Here is a 13855-nt window from a genome sequence, read left to right on the forward strand (position 1 = left end):
ATATATATATATATATAAATATTTATTTTATTTTTATTTTTTTTTTACACACCCTCCTTTAGGCTATGTTGACACTTTTTTTCAGGCCATATTTGGGGGGGGGGGGATGTCATTTTTATGGCAAATAACGCCCCTTGTTTCAAAATAACATGTACGTTTTCACATATGAATTTGACGGTGTGTGACCATAGTCTTACAGCTGCATGCATTGGACTAAAGAGAACTTTCCTAAACTTTGATAAATGTATGACGATGAGCTTTGGTCAGTGAATTTTCTGTATTGATATTTTAGACCAGAAGTCAGACAAGGCCAGCTCTCATCCGGCCTCAGATGATCGCGCCGCACTGGTCCATGAAGAGAGTGAACAATCAGATGATGAACTTCTGTCCCTCTCCAGTCAGCACAGTAACACCAGTGGTGAAAAACACCATGGGACCCCCAAACACAAAAAGATCGACCCTCCGGCTCCTGCAGCACCTCCGGAAGATGTGGATCTGCTCTGCCTAGATGGAAGCGCGGTAAATGCAGCTCCATCTCAGCCAAAAGCGCCCCCTTCTAACTCAGACCTCCTCAGTGACCTTTTTGGGGCAGCTCAGGCCCCTGGAGATGCCATGTTCCAGGCGGGAGGTGTGGGATCTGCTCACTCAACACCGCGACGATCTGCAGCGTCACCCTCTCCATCACAGTCTCCGAGAGTAGGGGAAGGTACAATGAGCTTGCAATGTTCTTGGTTTGTGTAGGTTCATACATGACTGTGTTAGATAGTTTACTTTTCTTGACTGGATTTATAGGAAAACCTATAAAGATTGGATTCTTCTTCTTTGTTTTCCTGATACAGAGCTCCAAATCCGCTGCATAGTCTTAAAACTAAATAATTATGTCTCCCTTTTGCCACCACTAGGGGGAGCTTAGTAGCAAACGTTATACAGATTACCCTCAATAGTCAAATAAATAAATAAAATTATTCTTGCATTATGTATTGTCTTGGAAGAAAGTGACCATCTTATTTCTTGTACAGCCTTCATTGTATGTCCTCAATATCTTACAAGCAGTAGAAAAGATTTCCATATATCAGGGCTCATAATTTGTGAAATATACACATTACAATAATCATTGGTGATATATTTCCAACCATATCATGAATTATTGTATGTTGGTTAAGTGTATGGGCAACTGAAAAAAAAATCTCTTTTTCACTATTTTGTAGCTTCTACATTTGATCCATTTGGATCAAGCCCAAAACAGCCCGGTCAAGATTTGCTTGGATCCTTCCTGAGTGCATCAAATGCCTCCTCCGGAGACACAATTCTGCAGGCTACAAGGAGTCCGTCCCCCTCCCCGACACCAGGAGGCCATGTTGATCCTTTTAACATGGGTAAAATGCCATTTTAATTTTACTTTAACCCTTTGAGCGATGTGGGCAAATATTACAACCATATAATTAAAGGAGTCTGGAGACTATATATAGTAAGCCTTGTAGACCTGTACGGCTGTCTGTACACTAATCCTGCTCATTTCTATAGTCACCATTAAAGGGGTACTCATTGAAAGGTTTTTATTCTTTCAAATCAACTGGTGTAAGAGTGTTATACAGATTTGAGAATTAAAAATTCTCAAGTTTTTAGCACTTATCAGCTGCTGTATGTCCTGCAGGAAGGGGTGTGTTCTTTCCAGTCTGACACAGTGCTCTCTGCTGCCATCTCTGCCTGTGACAGGAACTTCCAGAGTAGGAGCAAATCCCCATAAAAAAATCGCTTCTGCTCTGGACAGCATCTGCAGGGGCGGTCTTGGCATTTCTGGGGCCCCAAGCGAAGTTATGTCTGGGGCCCCCCCCTCGACACGCAGTCCAAAACATTAGACCGCTGTAAGTTGCCCCCAGTAGTATATATTCCTTGTGCGCTACCGCCAGTAATATATACTCCTTGTGTGCTGCCCCCAATAGTATATACCCCTTGTGTCCTGCCCCATGTGCTCCCTCAGGGGTATTTAGCCCCCCTGTGTGCTCCCCCACTTGGATATAGACCTCCTGTGTGCTCCCCCACTGGGATATAGACCCCTGTGTGCACCTCCAGTAGTATATAAACCCCCTGTGTGGTTCCCCCAGTTGTATATAGACCACCTGTGTGCCCCACCAGTATTATATAGACCCCTTGTGTGCTGCCCCAGTAGTATACAGACCCCTGTGTGCTCCCCCAGTTATATATAGACCACCTGTGTGCCTCACAAGTAGTATATAGACCCCCTGTATGTTCCCCCAGTAGTATATAGACCCCCTGTGTGCCCCACCAGTAGTATATAGACCCCTGTGTGCTCCCCCAGTAGTATATAGCCCCCCTGTGTGCTCCCCCACTTGGATATAGACCTCCTGTGTGCCCTCCAAGTTGTATATAGACCCCATTCTGCTGCCCCAAGTATTATATAGACCCCCTGTGTGCTGCCCCAGTAGTATATAGACTCCTCTGTGAAGCCCCAGTAGTCTATAGCCCCCCTGTGTGCTCCCCCTGTTATATAGCCCCCCTGTGTGCTCCCCCCATTTATATAGACCCCCGATGTGCGCTCCCCCAGTTAAACAGACCCCTGTGTGCTCCCCCTCCCATATAGTATATAACACAATAAAACAAACACTTATACTCACCTGGGTCCGGGCGTCTCCTCTTCTCTTCACTCTTGTGGCCGCAGGAAGGGTTTTCCCTGCGATCACAAGAGGCCGCACTCCCCTTGTCCTGCCGCCAATGCTCCAGTGATATCACTGGAGCGCCGACACCACAAGGACAAAGCTGCTACTTGTGACCGCAGGGAAAACCCTTCCTGCGGCCACAGGAGTGACTGACAGGAAGGGGGCCAATGTCTCCTGCCCTGTCAGTGCTGCTGCATGTAACTATGAGCGCTCATTACAAGTTCTCATAGTTACTGTTCAGATGGCAGCAGCGAGCGGGGCAGCGGCCCTGTCCAGCGGTCTTGAGCACAAGAGCGGGGCGTGGGGGCCCCCCTGGATGTTGGGGGCCCCAAACGATCATTTGGGGTGCTTGGTGCCAAAGACCGCCACTGAGTATCTGATATGGAACATCCTGTCAGACTGTAAAGAATACACCACTTCCTGCAGGACATACAGCAGCTGACAGGTATTGGGAGACTTGAGATTTTTAAATAGAAGTAAATTACAAATATTTATAACTTTCTGACACCAGTTGATTTAAAACAAAAAATGTTTGCCGGAGTACTCCTTTAATGGCGAATATAAAAATCAGCAGGATTAGTGTACAGTCAGCCCTGGGATCTTTTCTAGGTCTACAAGTCTAACTATGATTTGAAAGAAAACAAATTTCGCCAGAGTTCCCTCTTAAATACATTTGTATTTCTTCCCCAGCTCCACCATCTGTATCCATCCAGCCTGATATGTCATCAGCGTGGGACTGGGGCACTCCAGCACAAGGTAAAGTTGGGTTTCCACAGTCATCACCTCATACATATAGTCAAGTGGCCTAATGTTTCTAAGGATGCACAGAATATCTTATTGACAATGTATTTTCTACAGGTGGATTAGGAAGAGGGAGCAGATCAGCTGCTACCAGCCCCACCGGATCACCGCACGGTACACCACAACACCACACCAAACCACAGACTCTTGATCCATTTGCAGACCTTGGGGCCCTGGGTGCGAATCTTGCTGGTAGTATTATCTCTCTATATATTTAATTACAAGCTCTACAAAAGCAGAATACTCACCAATACGCATAGAATCTGTCAGCTCGATCTAATACATAGACCTGCACACGTTACAATTAGGATAATAAAATAAATAGTACTTTTGCTGGAGCTCATGGTCATTCCAACACTTATAAAATCACCATTATCTTTTTCATTTGGGAGTACGTCCTGCAGCAAATGGTGTATTCATTCCAGTCTGACACAGTGCTCTCTGCTGCCACCTCTGTCCATGTCAGGAACTGTCCAGAGCAGTAACAAATCCCCATAGAAAACCTCTCTTGGGTTGGACAGTTCCTGACATGGACAGAGGTGGCAGCAGAGAGCACTGTGTCACACTGGAAAGAATGCACCACTTCCTGAAGGACATACAGCAGCTGATAAGTACTGGAAGACTGTAGTATTTTAATTATAGTATAGTATATAGTATTTTAAATAGAGCTTTTTTTTACAAATCTGTATAACTCAGAGTAAGTCAGAGTACCCCTTTAAGAGGCCGCAGATAGAAGAGAGTTACACAGGACTGCAGGATCAGACCTTACACAGGGTTTGTAGTCTGTAGCTAGAGACGTTTCTGCTTTATGGCGAAATGAGTTTATTTCTCAGGTGGCAGATTTGTAGTCTCTTAGGGGCAGCATGCGGCCACCATTTGTAGTAATGTACTTGCCCTGCTTGTAGTCACTCTCATCATTAATTTGTACCTCAATCTAGGTGGTTCCTCATTTGCAAGTAAGCCAACAACCCCAACTGGCTGCAGTGGTGGTTTTCCCCCAGTGGGGTCACCCCAGAAGCCATCCCCACAACACAGCTGGCAGCCGAACTCTGGATATTCTTGGCAGCCGCATTCCAAGCCTCAGCAAAACGTCCCCCACTCGTCGCCGCAAAACAGACCCAACTACAACATCAGCTTCTCTGCAATGAACAGCGGACAGAACGACAAAGGGAAGAATGCAGCCAGTGCTGGTCAGTCTGCTCTGCAGAATACTTGGCTTATTTCACCTACTTTTATCTGTTTATTCTACATTTTTGTTATAATGGTTCATAGTTATCAAGATCTCTGATTACTGTCAGTGAATGGAAACTCTTTTGCAGACTTGTGTGAGTGGGACTACAGAGTTCTAAATGCAGTGTAAATAATATTTTGGTACATGATAGAGTTTATCAGTGTAATATCACATTCAATTCATACAATTTTCTACTGGTACGAGTTTACTAAGGCCCCTTCACACATCCGTACCCGTTTTTACAGCCAGAAAACACTGATGAAAAAGCCTTTCAAGAGGCATCAGGAAAACAGAGGCCATAAAAACAGAAGAGGAAAAGAAAAACCTACTTACCTGCTGCAGGTTACAGTGGTGTCCTCATTTGGCTTCCCTATCGCCCTTCTAGCTCTGTGTGCACACGAGTAACATCACGCTGGGGGAGGTAGTGACCTCTTGTGGCAGGAGGTATAATGCTGCCTCTCTGGCCACAGGAGTGATTGACAGGGTCAGGAGCCAATGGCTCCCAGCCTGTTCAATCACTGCTCTGCATTTAACTGTATGCACTCGTGATTAGGATAGCATACAGTTAAAGGGCCAGCATCAGCACCCAGTGGCACTTGTCCTATATTTTCTGGAGCTATTTTCCATCACGGACACCCTTCAGGAAAAATCCTGAAGGGTATACATGCCCATTAGAACCCAATGGGTCCGGAAATGAATCCAGACTTTCTGATAAGAAATCCGGATAAATTTACCGGTTGTGTGATGGAGGCCTAAGACTGGGAATTTTACATGTTGGTCTTAAGTAAAATTCCACTGGCTTTAGATTTGCCTGATTTATTAATAGACTGTAATCTAGATTTCATCCACCCACCCACCCACTTTTTAAAACTTTTTTTTTTAAATTGCAACTTTTTGATACCTAAAAAGAAAAAAGAGACATAAATGTTTGATAAACCTCCCCAAAGTGTTTTGTTTTTACACCTTTTCCGGTACCAATTTTACCATTGAATTACATGGAAAAGTAGACATGTTTTGTTTTTTTGGGGGGCGGGGGGGGGGGATTTTGGTGTTGAATCTTAAAGTAAGGTGGGCCAAATTTATTGTATTATCATGTGACATTTTTAGGAATTTGGCTACTTTTCTCCATTATCGCAACCCCTTATACAATTGCAGAGAATGATTGGAAGTGTTTCATCAGACAGTCTCATGTCTGGAGCCATCTTTACATATACTACTTGTTATAACTAGTTGTCCTTATTGTTTCAGATGCAAAACCAAAAGCTTCATCTGACAACTTTGAAGATTTACTCTCTAGTCAGGGATTCAACGCGCACAAGGAGAGGAAGGGACCAAGAACTATTGCTGAAATGAGGAAGGAAGAAATGTCAAAGGAAATGGATCCGGAGAAACTAAAGGTGAGGACAGTGGGTGGACGGGGAGGCAATGTATCAAGACTGCAATGTCATACACCAAGGGGTTATCCAGGATCCAGGAAACCATATCTGCTTTCTTCCAGAAACAGCACCTCTCTTGTCCTCTTTTTTTGTGATATTACATCTTAGTTACATTGAAGTGAATGAAGTGAGCTGACTTGTAATACCACACACAGCCTGAAAAACAGGGGTGGCGCTGTTTTTGGAAGAAACTAGCTTTATTATTTTCTAATCCTAGATACAAAGATGTAAATGATAGTAAATCCACTGGGCATGAGAAGCCCAGGAGCTCTTGTTTTGCATTGTGTCAGCACCACAGATGTTAAAGGGGTTATCTGGAGAGGGAAGTTCCTACCTTTTCTGCTCTCTGGCACTCCATTTCCTCCACAGGCAGGTGAAGGAAGTGGAGCGCCGGAAAGCATAAAAGGTAGGACCTTGCCTGCTCTTTGGATATCCCCTTTAAAAAACTGCTAAATTTTTGTGCAAAATGGGGCTTGCATAAAAATGTATATGCTAGAAAATTAGACTAGCCAAAATTATATCATTCACCCAATGCCTTTATATAGGTGATTTATCATATCAGCACAGCAATGTATGATGAATTTGCTTTATTTTTTCAAGTCACTTTTTTGCACCAGTAATTAAATGGATGTGGCCTCCTTCACGCAGCCATATTTTCAGATCAACCTACACTTTCGGACCCAGTAATTTTTTAAGGCACTATACACATGTCCACGTTTTACACTGATCCATGTTGGAGGCCGCAATATATTCTTAGGAAAATACAAGACCTGCACTAACATGGTACCCATAGATGTTCCCATAGAACTCCGGGAAAGAAGTCCGGGAAAATTTTTTATTAACCCATAGCTGCACCAGGACGTTATTTAACGTCCTCGTGCCGCTATGGGAGTTCAGAGGGGGGTCGCGCGGCGACCACCCTCTGAACTGCCGCGATCCCGGGTGCCGCGTGTAGCCCGGGCTCGCGGCTATTAGCGGGCACGGTCCGATCGCCGTGCCCGCTAATTAAGTACTTAGAAGCAGCTGTCAAAGTTGACAGCTGCTTCTAAATACTTGCGGTTATACATCCCTGGTGGTCTAGTGGGGGGATCGCCCCCCTGCGGCGCGATTGCGGGGGGGCGATCCCTGCATCCATACCGGGCCGGGGTCTGCTCCGTAATGGCGCTGATCCCGGCTCGGCATTCTATTGCTTTTGGCTGCAGCAGCCAAAAGTAATAGAACACCGATCTCATGGATTCATGCAGTATAACTATACTGCATGGATCTCTATGAGAGATCAGAGTGCATATACTAGAAGCCCCCCAGGGGGGCTTCTAGTATATGTCTAAAGTAAAAGAAAAAAGTATTTTTAATAACACAAAATCCCCTCCCCTAATAAAAGTCTGAATCACCCCCCTTTCCCCATTTTATAAATAAAAATAAATAAATTAATTAATAAACAAACATGTTTGCTATCGCCGCGTGCGTAATCGCCCGAACTATTAATTAATCACATTCCTGATCTCACACGGTAAACGGCGTCAGCGCAAAAAAATCCCAAAGTGCAAAATTGCGCATTTTTGGTCGCATCAAATCCAGAATAATTGTAATAAAAAGCGATCAAAAAGTCATATATGCGCAATCAAGGTACCGATAGAAAGATCACATCATGGCGCAAAAAATGACACCTCACACAGACCCATAGACCAAAGGATAAAAGCGCTATAAGCCCGGGAATGGAGCGATTTTAAGGAACGTATATTGGTTAACAACGGTTTGAATTTTTTACAGGCCATCAGATACAATATAAGTTATACATGTTACATATCGTTTTAATCGTAACGACTTGAGGAACATGCATAACAAGTCAGTTTTACCCCAGGGCGAATGGCGTAAAAACACATTTCCCCCAAATAAAAGAAATGCGTTTTTTTTTTCAATTTCACCACACATATAATTTTTTTCTGGTTTCCCGGCACATTTTAGGCAAAAATTACATCTGCCTTAGCAAAGTACAATTAGTTGCGCAAAAAATAAGGGCTCATTTGGGTCTCTAGGTGGAAAAATGCAGGCGCTATGGCCTTATATACACGAGGAGGGAAAAACGAAAACGCAAAAATGAAAACTGGCTGTGTCCCCTAAGGGTTAAAGTATTGTATTGCCCCCCAAAAGTTATACAAATCACCAATATACACTTATTACGGGAAATGCTTATAAAGTGTTTTTTTACCTGCACTTACTACTCCATCAAGGCTTCACTTCCTGGATAACATGGTGATGTCACTTCCTGGATAACATGGTGATGTCACTTCCTGGATAAAATGGTGATGTCACGACCCGACTCCGAGAGCTGTGCGGGCTGTGGCTGCTGGAGAGGATGATGGCAGAGTGATGCTCAGTGTCCCTCCAGTGCCCTGTGTCTCTCGGTATCCTCCTGCCATCATCCTCTCCAGCAGCCACAGCCCACACAGCTCTGTGAGTCGGGTCGTGACATCACCATGTTATACAGGAAGTGACATCACCATGTTATCCAGGAAGTGAAGCCTTGATGCAGTAGTAAGTGCAGGGAAAAAGCACTTCATTTGCAGATACCGTAATAAGTGTATATTGGTAATTTGTATAGCTTTTGGGGGGGCAATACTTTAATAAAAAAATTTTTGCCGGACTTCTCCTTTAATGGGTCCATTAAAAACAGTTTTTTTAACAGATCTGTTTGGGGCAGGAGGTATTTATAGAAGTCAATGGGTCCATGAGAAATAATTATGGCATACCATGTACCATCTATATGCTGAGCGTATTTGCAGATCAGTCGCTTTGTATGTGTCGCTTCTTTTTTTCATTCTATATTCCAGTTCATACTTATTTCAGCAGCTATGGTCTATTTGTGATCATTGTAACAAAAAAGGGGACGGGGAAGTCCAGATTTTGCCCGCAATAGTGAGTTATGTTTATAAGTTAAAACAGGCTTGTGTTGTCTATTGCAGATCTTAGACTGGATTGAAGGTAAAGAGCGGAACATCCGAGCCTTGCTCTCCACCATGCACACTGTGCTATGGGCAGGGGAGACCAAGTGGAAACCAGTCGGCATGGCAGATCTAGTCACCCCAGAACAAGTTAAAAAAGTATACCGGAAAGCTGTGTTAGTGGTTCACCCAGACAAAGTAAGTACTAGCTGCTACTGTTACGATGTATGTAATATCATATCACAGACACAGATTATACTTTAGATTAAGTTGGCCAAACCCTATGCGTTCTGCTAGATTGGCTAACCAGCTAATCTGTATGGACCCCCTATGGATGACCATTAAGCCCCTATTACTCGGCCCCCATCTTCAGCACTCGCTTGCTCCTCGTACCGCTGCCAGCGCTATTACACATGCCGCGGAGAGGTGGGGCAGGGGGCGGGGCAGCTCATAGAAGATAGCAGCGGTCTGCTGCCGCCACTCCTGTTACACAGAGCAACGGCAGCAGATCGTTGCTATCGTGATCGTTTGTCTTTAAACAAGTTGAAAGACATTGAAAGACAACAATCAGCCAACATTGTGCATGTCTGCTGATCGTTGCTTTTTATTACACAAAGTGATTATCTGCAATAATGCCCGATAATCAGCCACACACGGCCGATAATCGCTTTGTAATAGGGCCTTTAGGGACATTAGGTTTTAACGTGCCCCATTATGATTAATAAAATTGCACAGAAAATGAACACAATGACCAGTCGGTGGCCCCTTGTACAGTCACCCCTCCCTTGTCAGAAATACAACACTATCATTGACTCTGATGAAAACTTGTAACGCTTTCAAAACAGCTCCATGAATGAATTATTCAGCAGCGGCAGCTTTGTTCTCTGGTCACGTCAGGTACATTGTCACCTCTACCTACAACATTGTCATCCATAGTAGCTGCAGTTCTACAGTGGGCTGATTCTAAACTAGACAGGCAATAAGAGAGATGGCTCACAAGCAAGGGCATCTGCCTGGGTAAGGGGGCGCAAGGAGAAGATTGTGGGGGAACACTGATATGACTCTGTTTCAGTGTAATAGAACTCTGACAGTCACGTGTGTTGATAATCTGCACCTATGGTAACAAAGCAACATCTGATCCGCTTCGGTGCTCGGCCCCAGGAATTCACATTGTAATTTTTCAGATCCTCATGCATCTAAGATATCTGTTAGACGAATGCTTCAAAGGGGAGACAGAGACAAGCTGTTGCTAGAATCAGGTGGAGATCTGTTTCCCATGTGAAATCCAGTCTCTTCCAGTTTCTCTTGCCCCAGAGATAGTCTGTTTTCCTCCATTGTCAGCTTATGCCACTGCAGGTTTGGTCGACATTCACGCCAATGTATAGATTTAATAATAAATTACAATACTCTAATTATTATCGGTACCTTGTTTGCGTATATGCGACTTTTTGATCAATTTTTATTACAATTTGATGCAACCAAGAATGTGCAATTTTGCACTTTGGCGTTTTTTTGTACTTACGCCGTTTACCGTGCAAGATCAGGAATGTGAAAATTTACTAGTTCAGTTGATTACGCACGCGGCGATGCCAAATATGTAAAAAAAAATTATTACTTAAATGGGAAAAGGGGCGTGATTCAGACTTTTATTAGGGAAGGGGATTTTTTATAAACATTGACATTTATTAGAAGCCCCCTGGGGGACTTCTATATAAACAACATTGATCTCCCATTGAGATCAATGCTGTGTATATAATAGAGCACCGATCCATTAGATCGGTGCTCTATTATACTGTTCTGCTACAGACCAGATTAATAGAATACTGAGCTGGGAACAGCGTCACACCGACGCTGCGGCCCGGCTGGGTAAGTAGAAAGAATCCCCTCTGAGATCGCATCGCGGAGGGGGGATCCCTCCACTAGACCACCACGGATAGGCACCGCAGGCCATTTAAATGCAGCTGTCATGTCTAATAGCCGCGATCCCGGGCTGCAGAAAGCAGCTGGGATGGTGGCAGTTCAGAAAGGGGGTCCCGGCACAGCCTCTCTCTGAACTCCCCTAACGGCACCATGACGTATGAGATACGTCTGCTCCACTACATGCCGCTCCACCCTGGGTGCTGGGAAAAGATGGATCCAGGGAAACTGTGAGAAGTTTCCCAGGACTGGATCCATCTATTCCCAGCACCTCGGGAGGAGCGGCATGGATTAGAGCAGACTGATGAGCAGAATGCCAATAGGAACAAAGCGTTTTGCTTTGTTCCTACTGTAGATTCGCTCATCTCTTCTCAAGAGTTTAGCGCTGTAATATTGGTGTCTGAGGAAGTTGGATGCAGCCCTAGGGAGTCCTGGAAAACATGGATTTAGCCCTAGGCAATAGGCTGTAGCCATGTTTCTCAGGACTCCCTGGGGCTACATCCAACTTCTTTTACTATAAAGTGGCCAACCTCTTTAAAGTTTTACAGCTTCACTTTGACTGTTGCATAGGTGGAATGACTCTGAGCTATTACATAGCAAGTATGCTGAGTGACAACCACAAAATCACCCAGTGTCCTCTTATAGGAAAGAGACACCTAATGAGTCTCTGCACCCCTTATAGTTATACCTCTGGCACTGCTTCCTGTCGTCAGTGCTTTCTACAGTCATAATGGCAGAGTGTAGCTCAGCTTTTACCTTCTAAAAAGAAAGTTAAATGTAGTATAAGAGGGTAAAGGACAGTGGTGGAGAACATTTCTTACAAAACAACCATTCTTAATGCAACTTTAGCCATCCAGGCATTATGGGAATAGTAGTTTTTCACCAGCTGGAGGACCAAAGGTCCTCCACAACTGTACAGGTGGACATTGTTATTCCGTGAGCTAGATTAGGAGGTGGTGGAAATGTCCAACGTGTCTGCTGGAGTTCCCCTTTAATTCCACTGTGTTTATTTTACAGGCCACTGGGCAGCCCTACGAGCAATATGCAAAGATGATTTTTATGGAGCTGAACGATGCCTGGTCAGAATTTGATAACCAAGGACAGAAAGCGTTATATTAACCCCTTCCAGTCTGCATATCTCACCCTTACCTCCTGTGCAGTATGACATCCATTAATGAAAGTGACGGACCTTTCCCTTGGTTTCTTTACGAACCTCAATAACTCCATTTATTTCATGTATGTTAGGGCGAATGTGGCATTATTGTTGACATGGAAAATTTCCTTCGGAGAATGAACTCTTGCACTCTACGTGTAGCAGTAAATTCCGACGTCTTAAGTTCTCCTCCCTAGTGTTTTATTTATTTAAATATTTATTGATTTATTTATAATGTGAATTTAAATTAAAATCCTCTGGAGTTGAAACTGTTAACCTAAACACACGTGACCGATCCTGTCCATCATATGTGCCTGCGTTATATCATTTTGGTTTTTTTGTGAATACAGAACCCTTATATCCTGCCACAGCCCATATGGCTAAAGATGTAAGATGTTTTAAAGATTCCTGGAGGAAGATATTTTGTGTTGCACTCTTGTCTTCCTTCTTGGAAGTAGAGGAGCAAAATCTTATTTTTTCCCTGCAGAGGAACAACAAATCTTAATTTAGTTTTAAAAGGGGACTTCCACTTAAATTCGGTATGTGATATATCATATGGAAGTGTCAGAAGATGACATCATTGGGAGGCCATGATTTTCTGAGAATCCAACCCCGTCCTTTGCCTTCCATGCTGGAACATGACCAACATGCAGTAGAACTCGATTGATTTTGAGCATGTAGACTCTTTTGTTAGGATTTAGCTCAAGGAACCCACATAAACTCAAATTATATTCTGGCAAGTCTCCATGAGGATTTAAGAGGAATACCCCTTTAATTTGCTTTTGTTACAATGTGACCCTATACAGGGGATGACTTACATATCAGCTCTTCATATTCAAGATGCAGGACATCTGCGGCCTAAATCAGGATGTCTTTTTGTTGATTGTCTTATTGCATTTTATGTTGCACTATATTGGCTCTACAAGGAGGGGTGTAGAAAGCAAATGGTAGTAGTAGTTCATGGTATTGCAGGATTGGATACAGATTTTTTTTTACATTGCTTTAATAAAGTCATATTACTTTTTAATATAACCTAACCACAATAAATGTATAGTCAATTAACATCAATTCACATCGATTTACGTTGAAGTACTGTGTACTGTATATTTTTATTATAATACACAGTATGGGGGGGGGGGCTGCCTGTCACTATCGCTGTGTGCAGCAGCCTCTGCACAGTGAGCAGAGATTATTATCACCACGTGCTCTGCCTGTGGCTCTAGTCATAGGAGGTTCCCCTGGATACTCTAGATTCTAATATGTTCTAATAGGAATATATGCTTCCACTCAATGTAAACTGATATAATTGATATATAAATAAATATAGTAAAAAGGTTTTTACCTTCCAGAGTACACCTTTAAAAAGTCCATAGCTGCATCTATAAAGTATAACTGTGCACACTGGTGCTACTGCCCCTTTACTTCAATTTTCATTTTACTCTTGAAAATTGTGGAAGTAATATGGTTCCATACACTTTAGACGTGTAAAAAGTTCTGTTTGGTCTGAGTCTGACTGTTCAGACCTATACCGATCAGGTCTGAGCTGCCCTCTCCCGGCTCACGTGACAATTCGGGCTTAGGCTATGTTCACACAACGTATATTTTTCGTAAAAGTACGTCCGTTGTTGCCGATTCCAACAACGGCTGTGATTAATACGAAAATATACGTTACCTGGGCTTCTATGGAATCCCGGCCG

At 43.5% G+C, this 13855-nt stretch overlaps 1 protein-coding gene across 4 annotated transcripts in view; it reads left to right on the plus strand.

The window, feature by feature from the left end:
• Positions 1 to 13855, plus strand: part of DNAJC6 (DnaJ heat shock protein family (Hsp40) member C6) — a 37574-nt gene that overhangs the window by 20775 nt on the left and 2944 nt on the right. For 2 of the 4 annotated variants that reach the window (XR_011364308.1, XR_011364309.1), the window contains exons 12-19: positions 293 to 706; positions 1209 to 1376; positions 3369 to 3434; positions 3537 to 3671; positions 4418 to 4669; positions 5959 to 6107; positions 9110 to 9286; positions 12023 to 12241. Coding sequence is in view for 2 of the 4 variants with exons in the window: in XM_069981383.1 (XP_069837484.1) it covers positions 293 to 706; positions 1209 to 1376; positions 3369 to 3434; positions 3537 to 3671; positions 4418 to 4669; positions 5959 to 6107; positions 9110 to 9286; positions 12023 to 12124 (1463 nt within the window). In the remaining 2 variants the exon portion in view is untranslated. Of the gene's footprint in view, positions 1 to 292; positions 707 to 1208; positions 1377 to 3368; positions 3435 to 3536; positions 3672 to 4417; positions 4670 to 5958; positions 6108 to 9109; positions 9287 to 12022; positions 12328 to 13855 lie in introns of those variants that run through there. The other 2 variants (XM_069981383.1, XM_069981384.1) reach the window with 2 other exon arrangements.

This window comes from Dendropsophus ebraccatus, chromosome 8, assembly GCF_027789765.1.
Source record: "Dendropsophus ebraccatus isolate aDenEbr1 chromosome 8, aDenEbr1.pat, whole genome shotgun sequence".
NCBI classification, from domain to species: domain Eukaryota; kingdom Metazoa; phylum Chordata; class Amphibia; order Anura; family Hylidae; genus Dendropsophus; species Dendropsophus ebraccatus.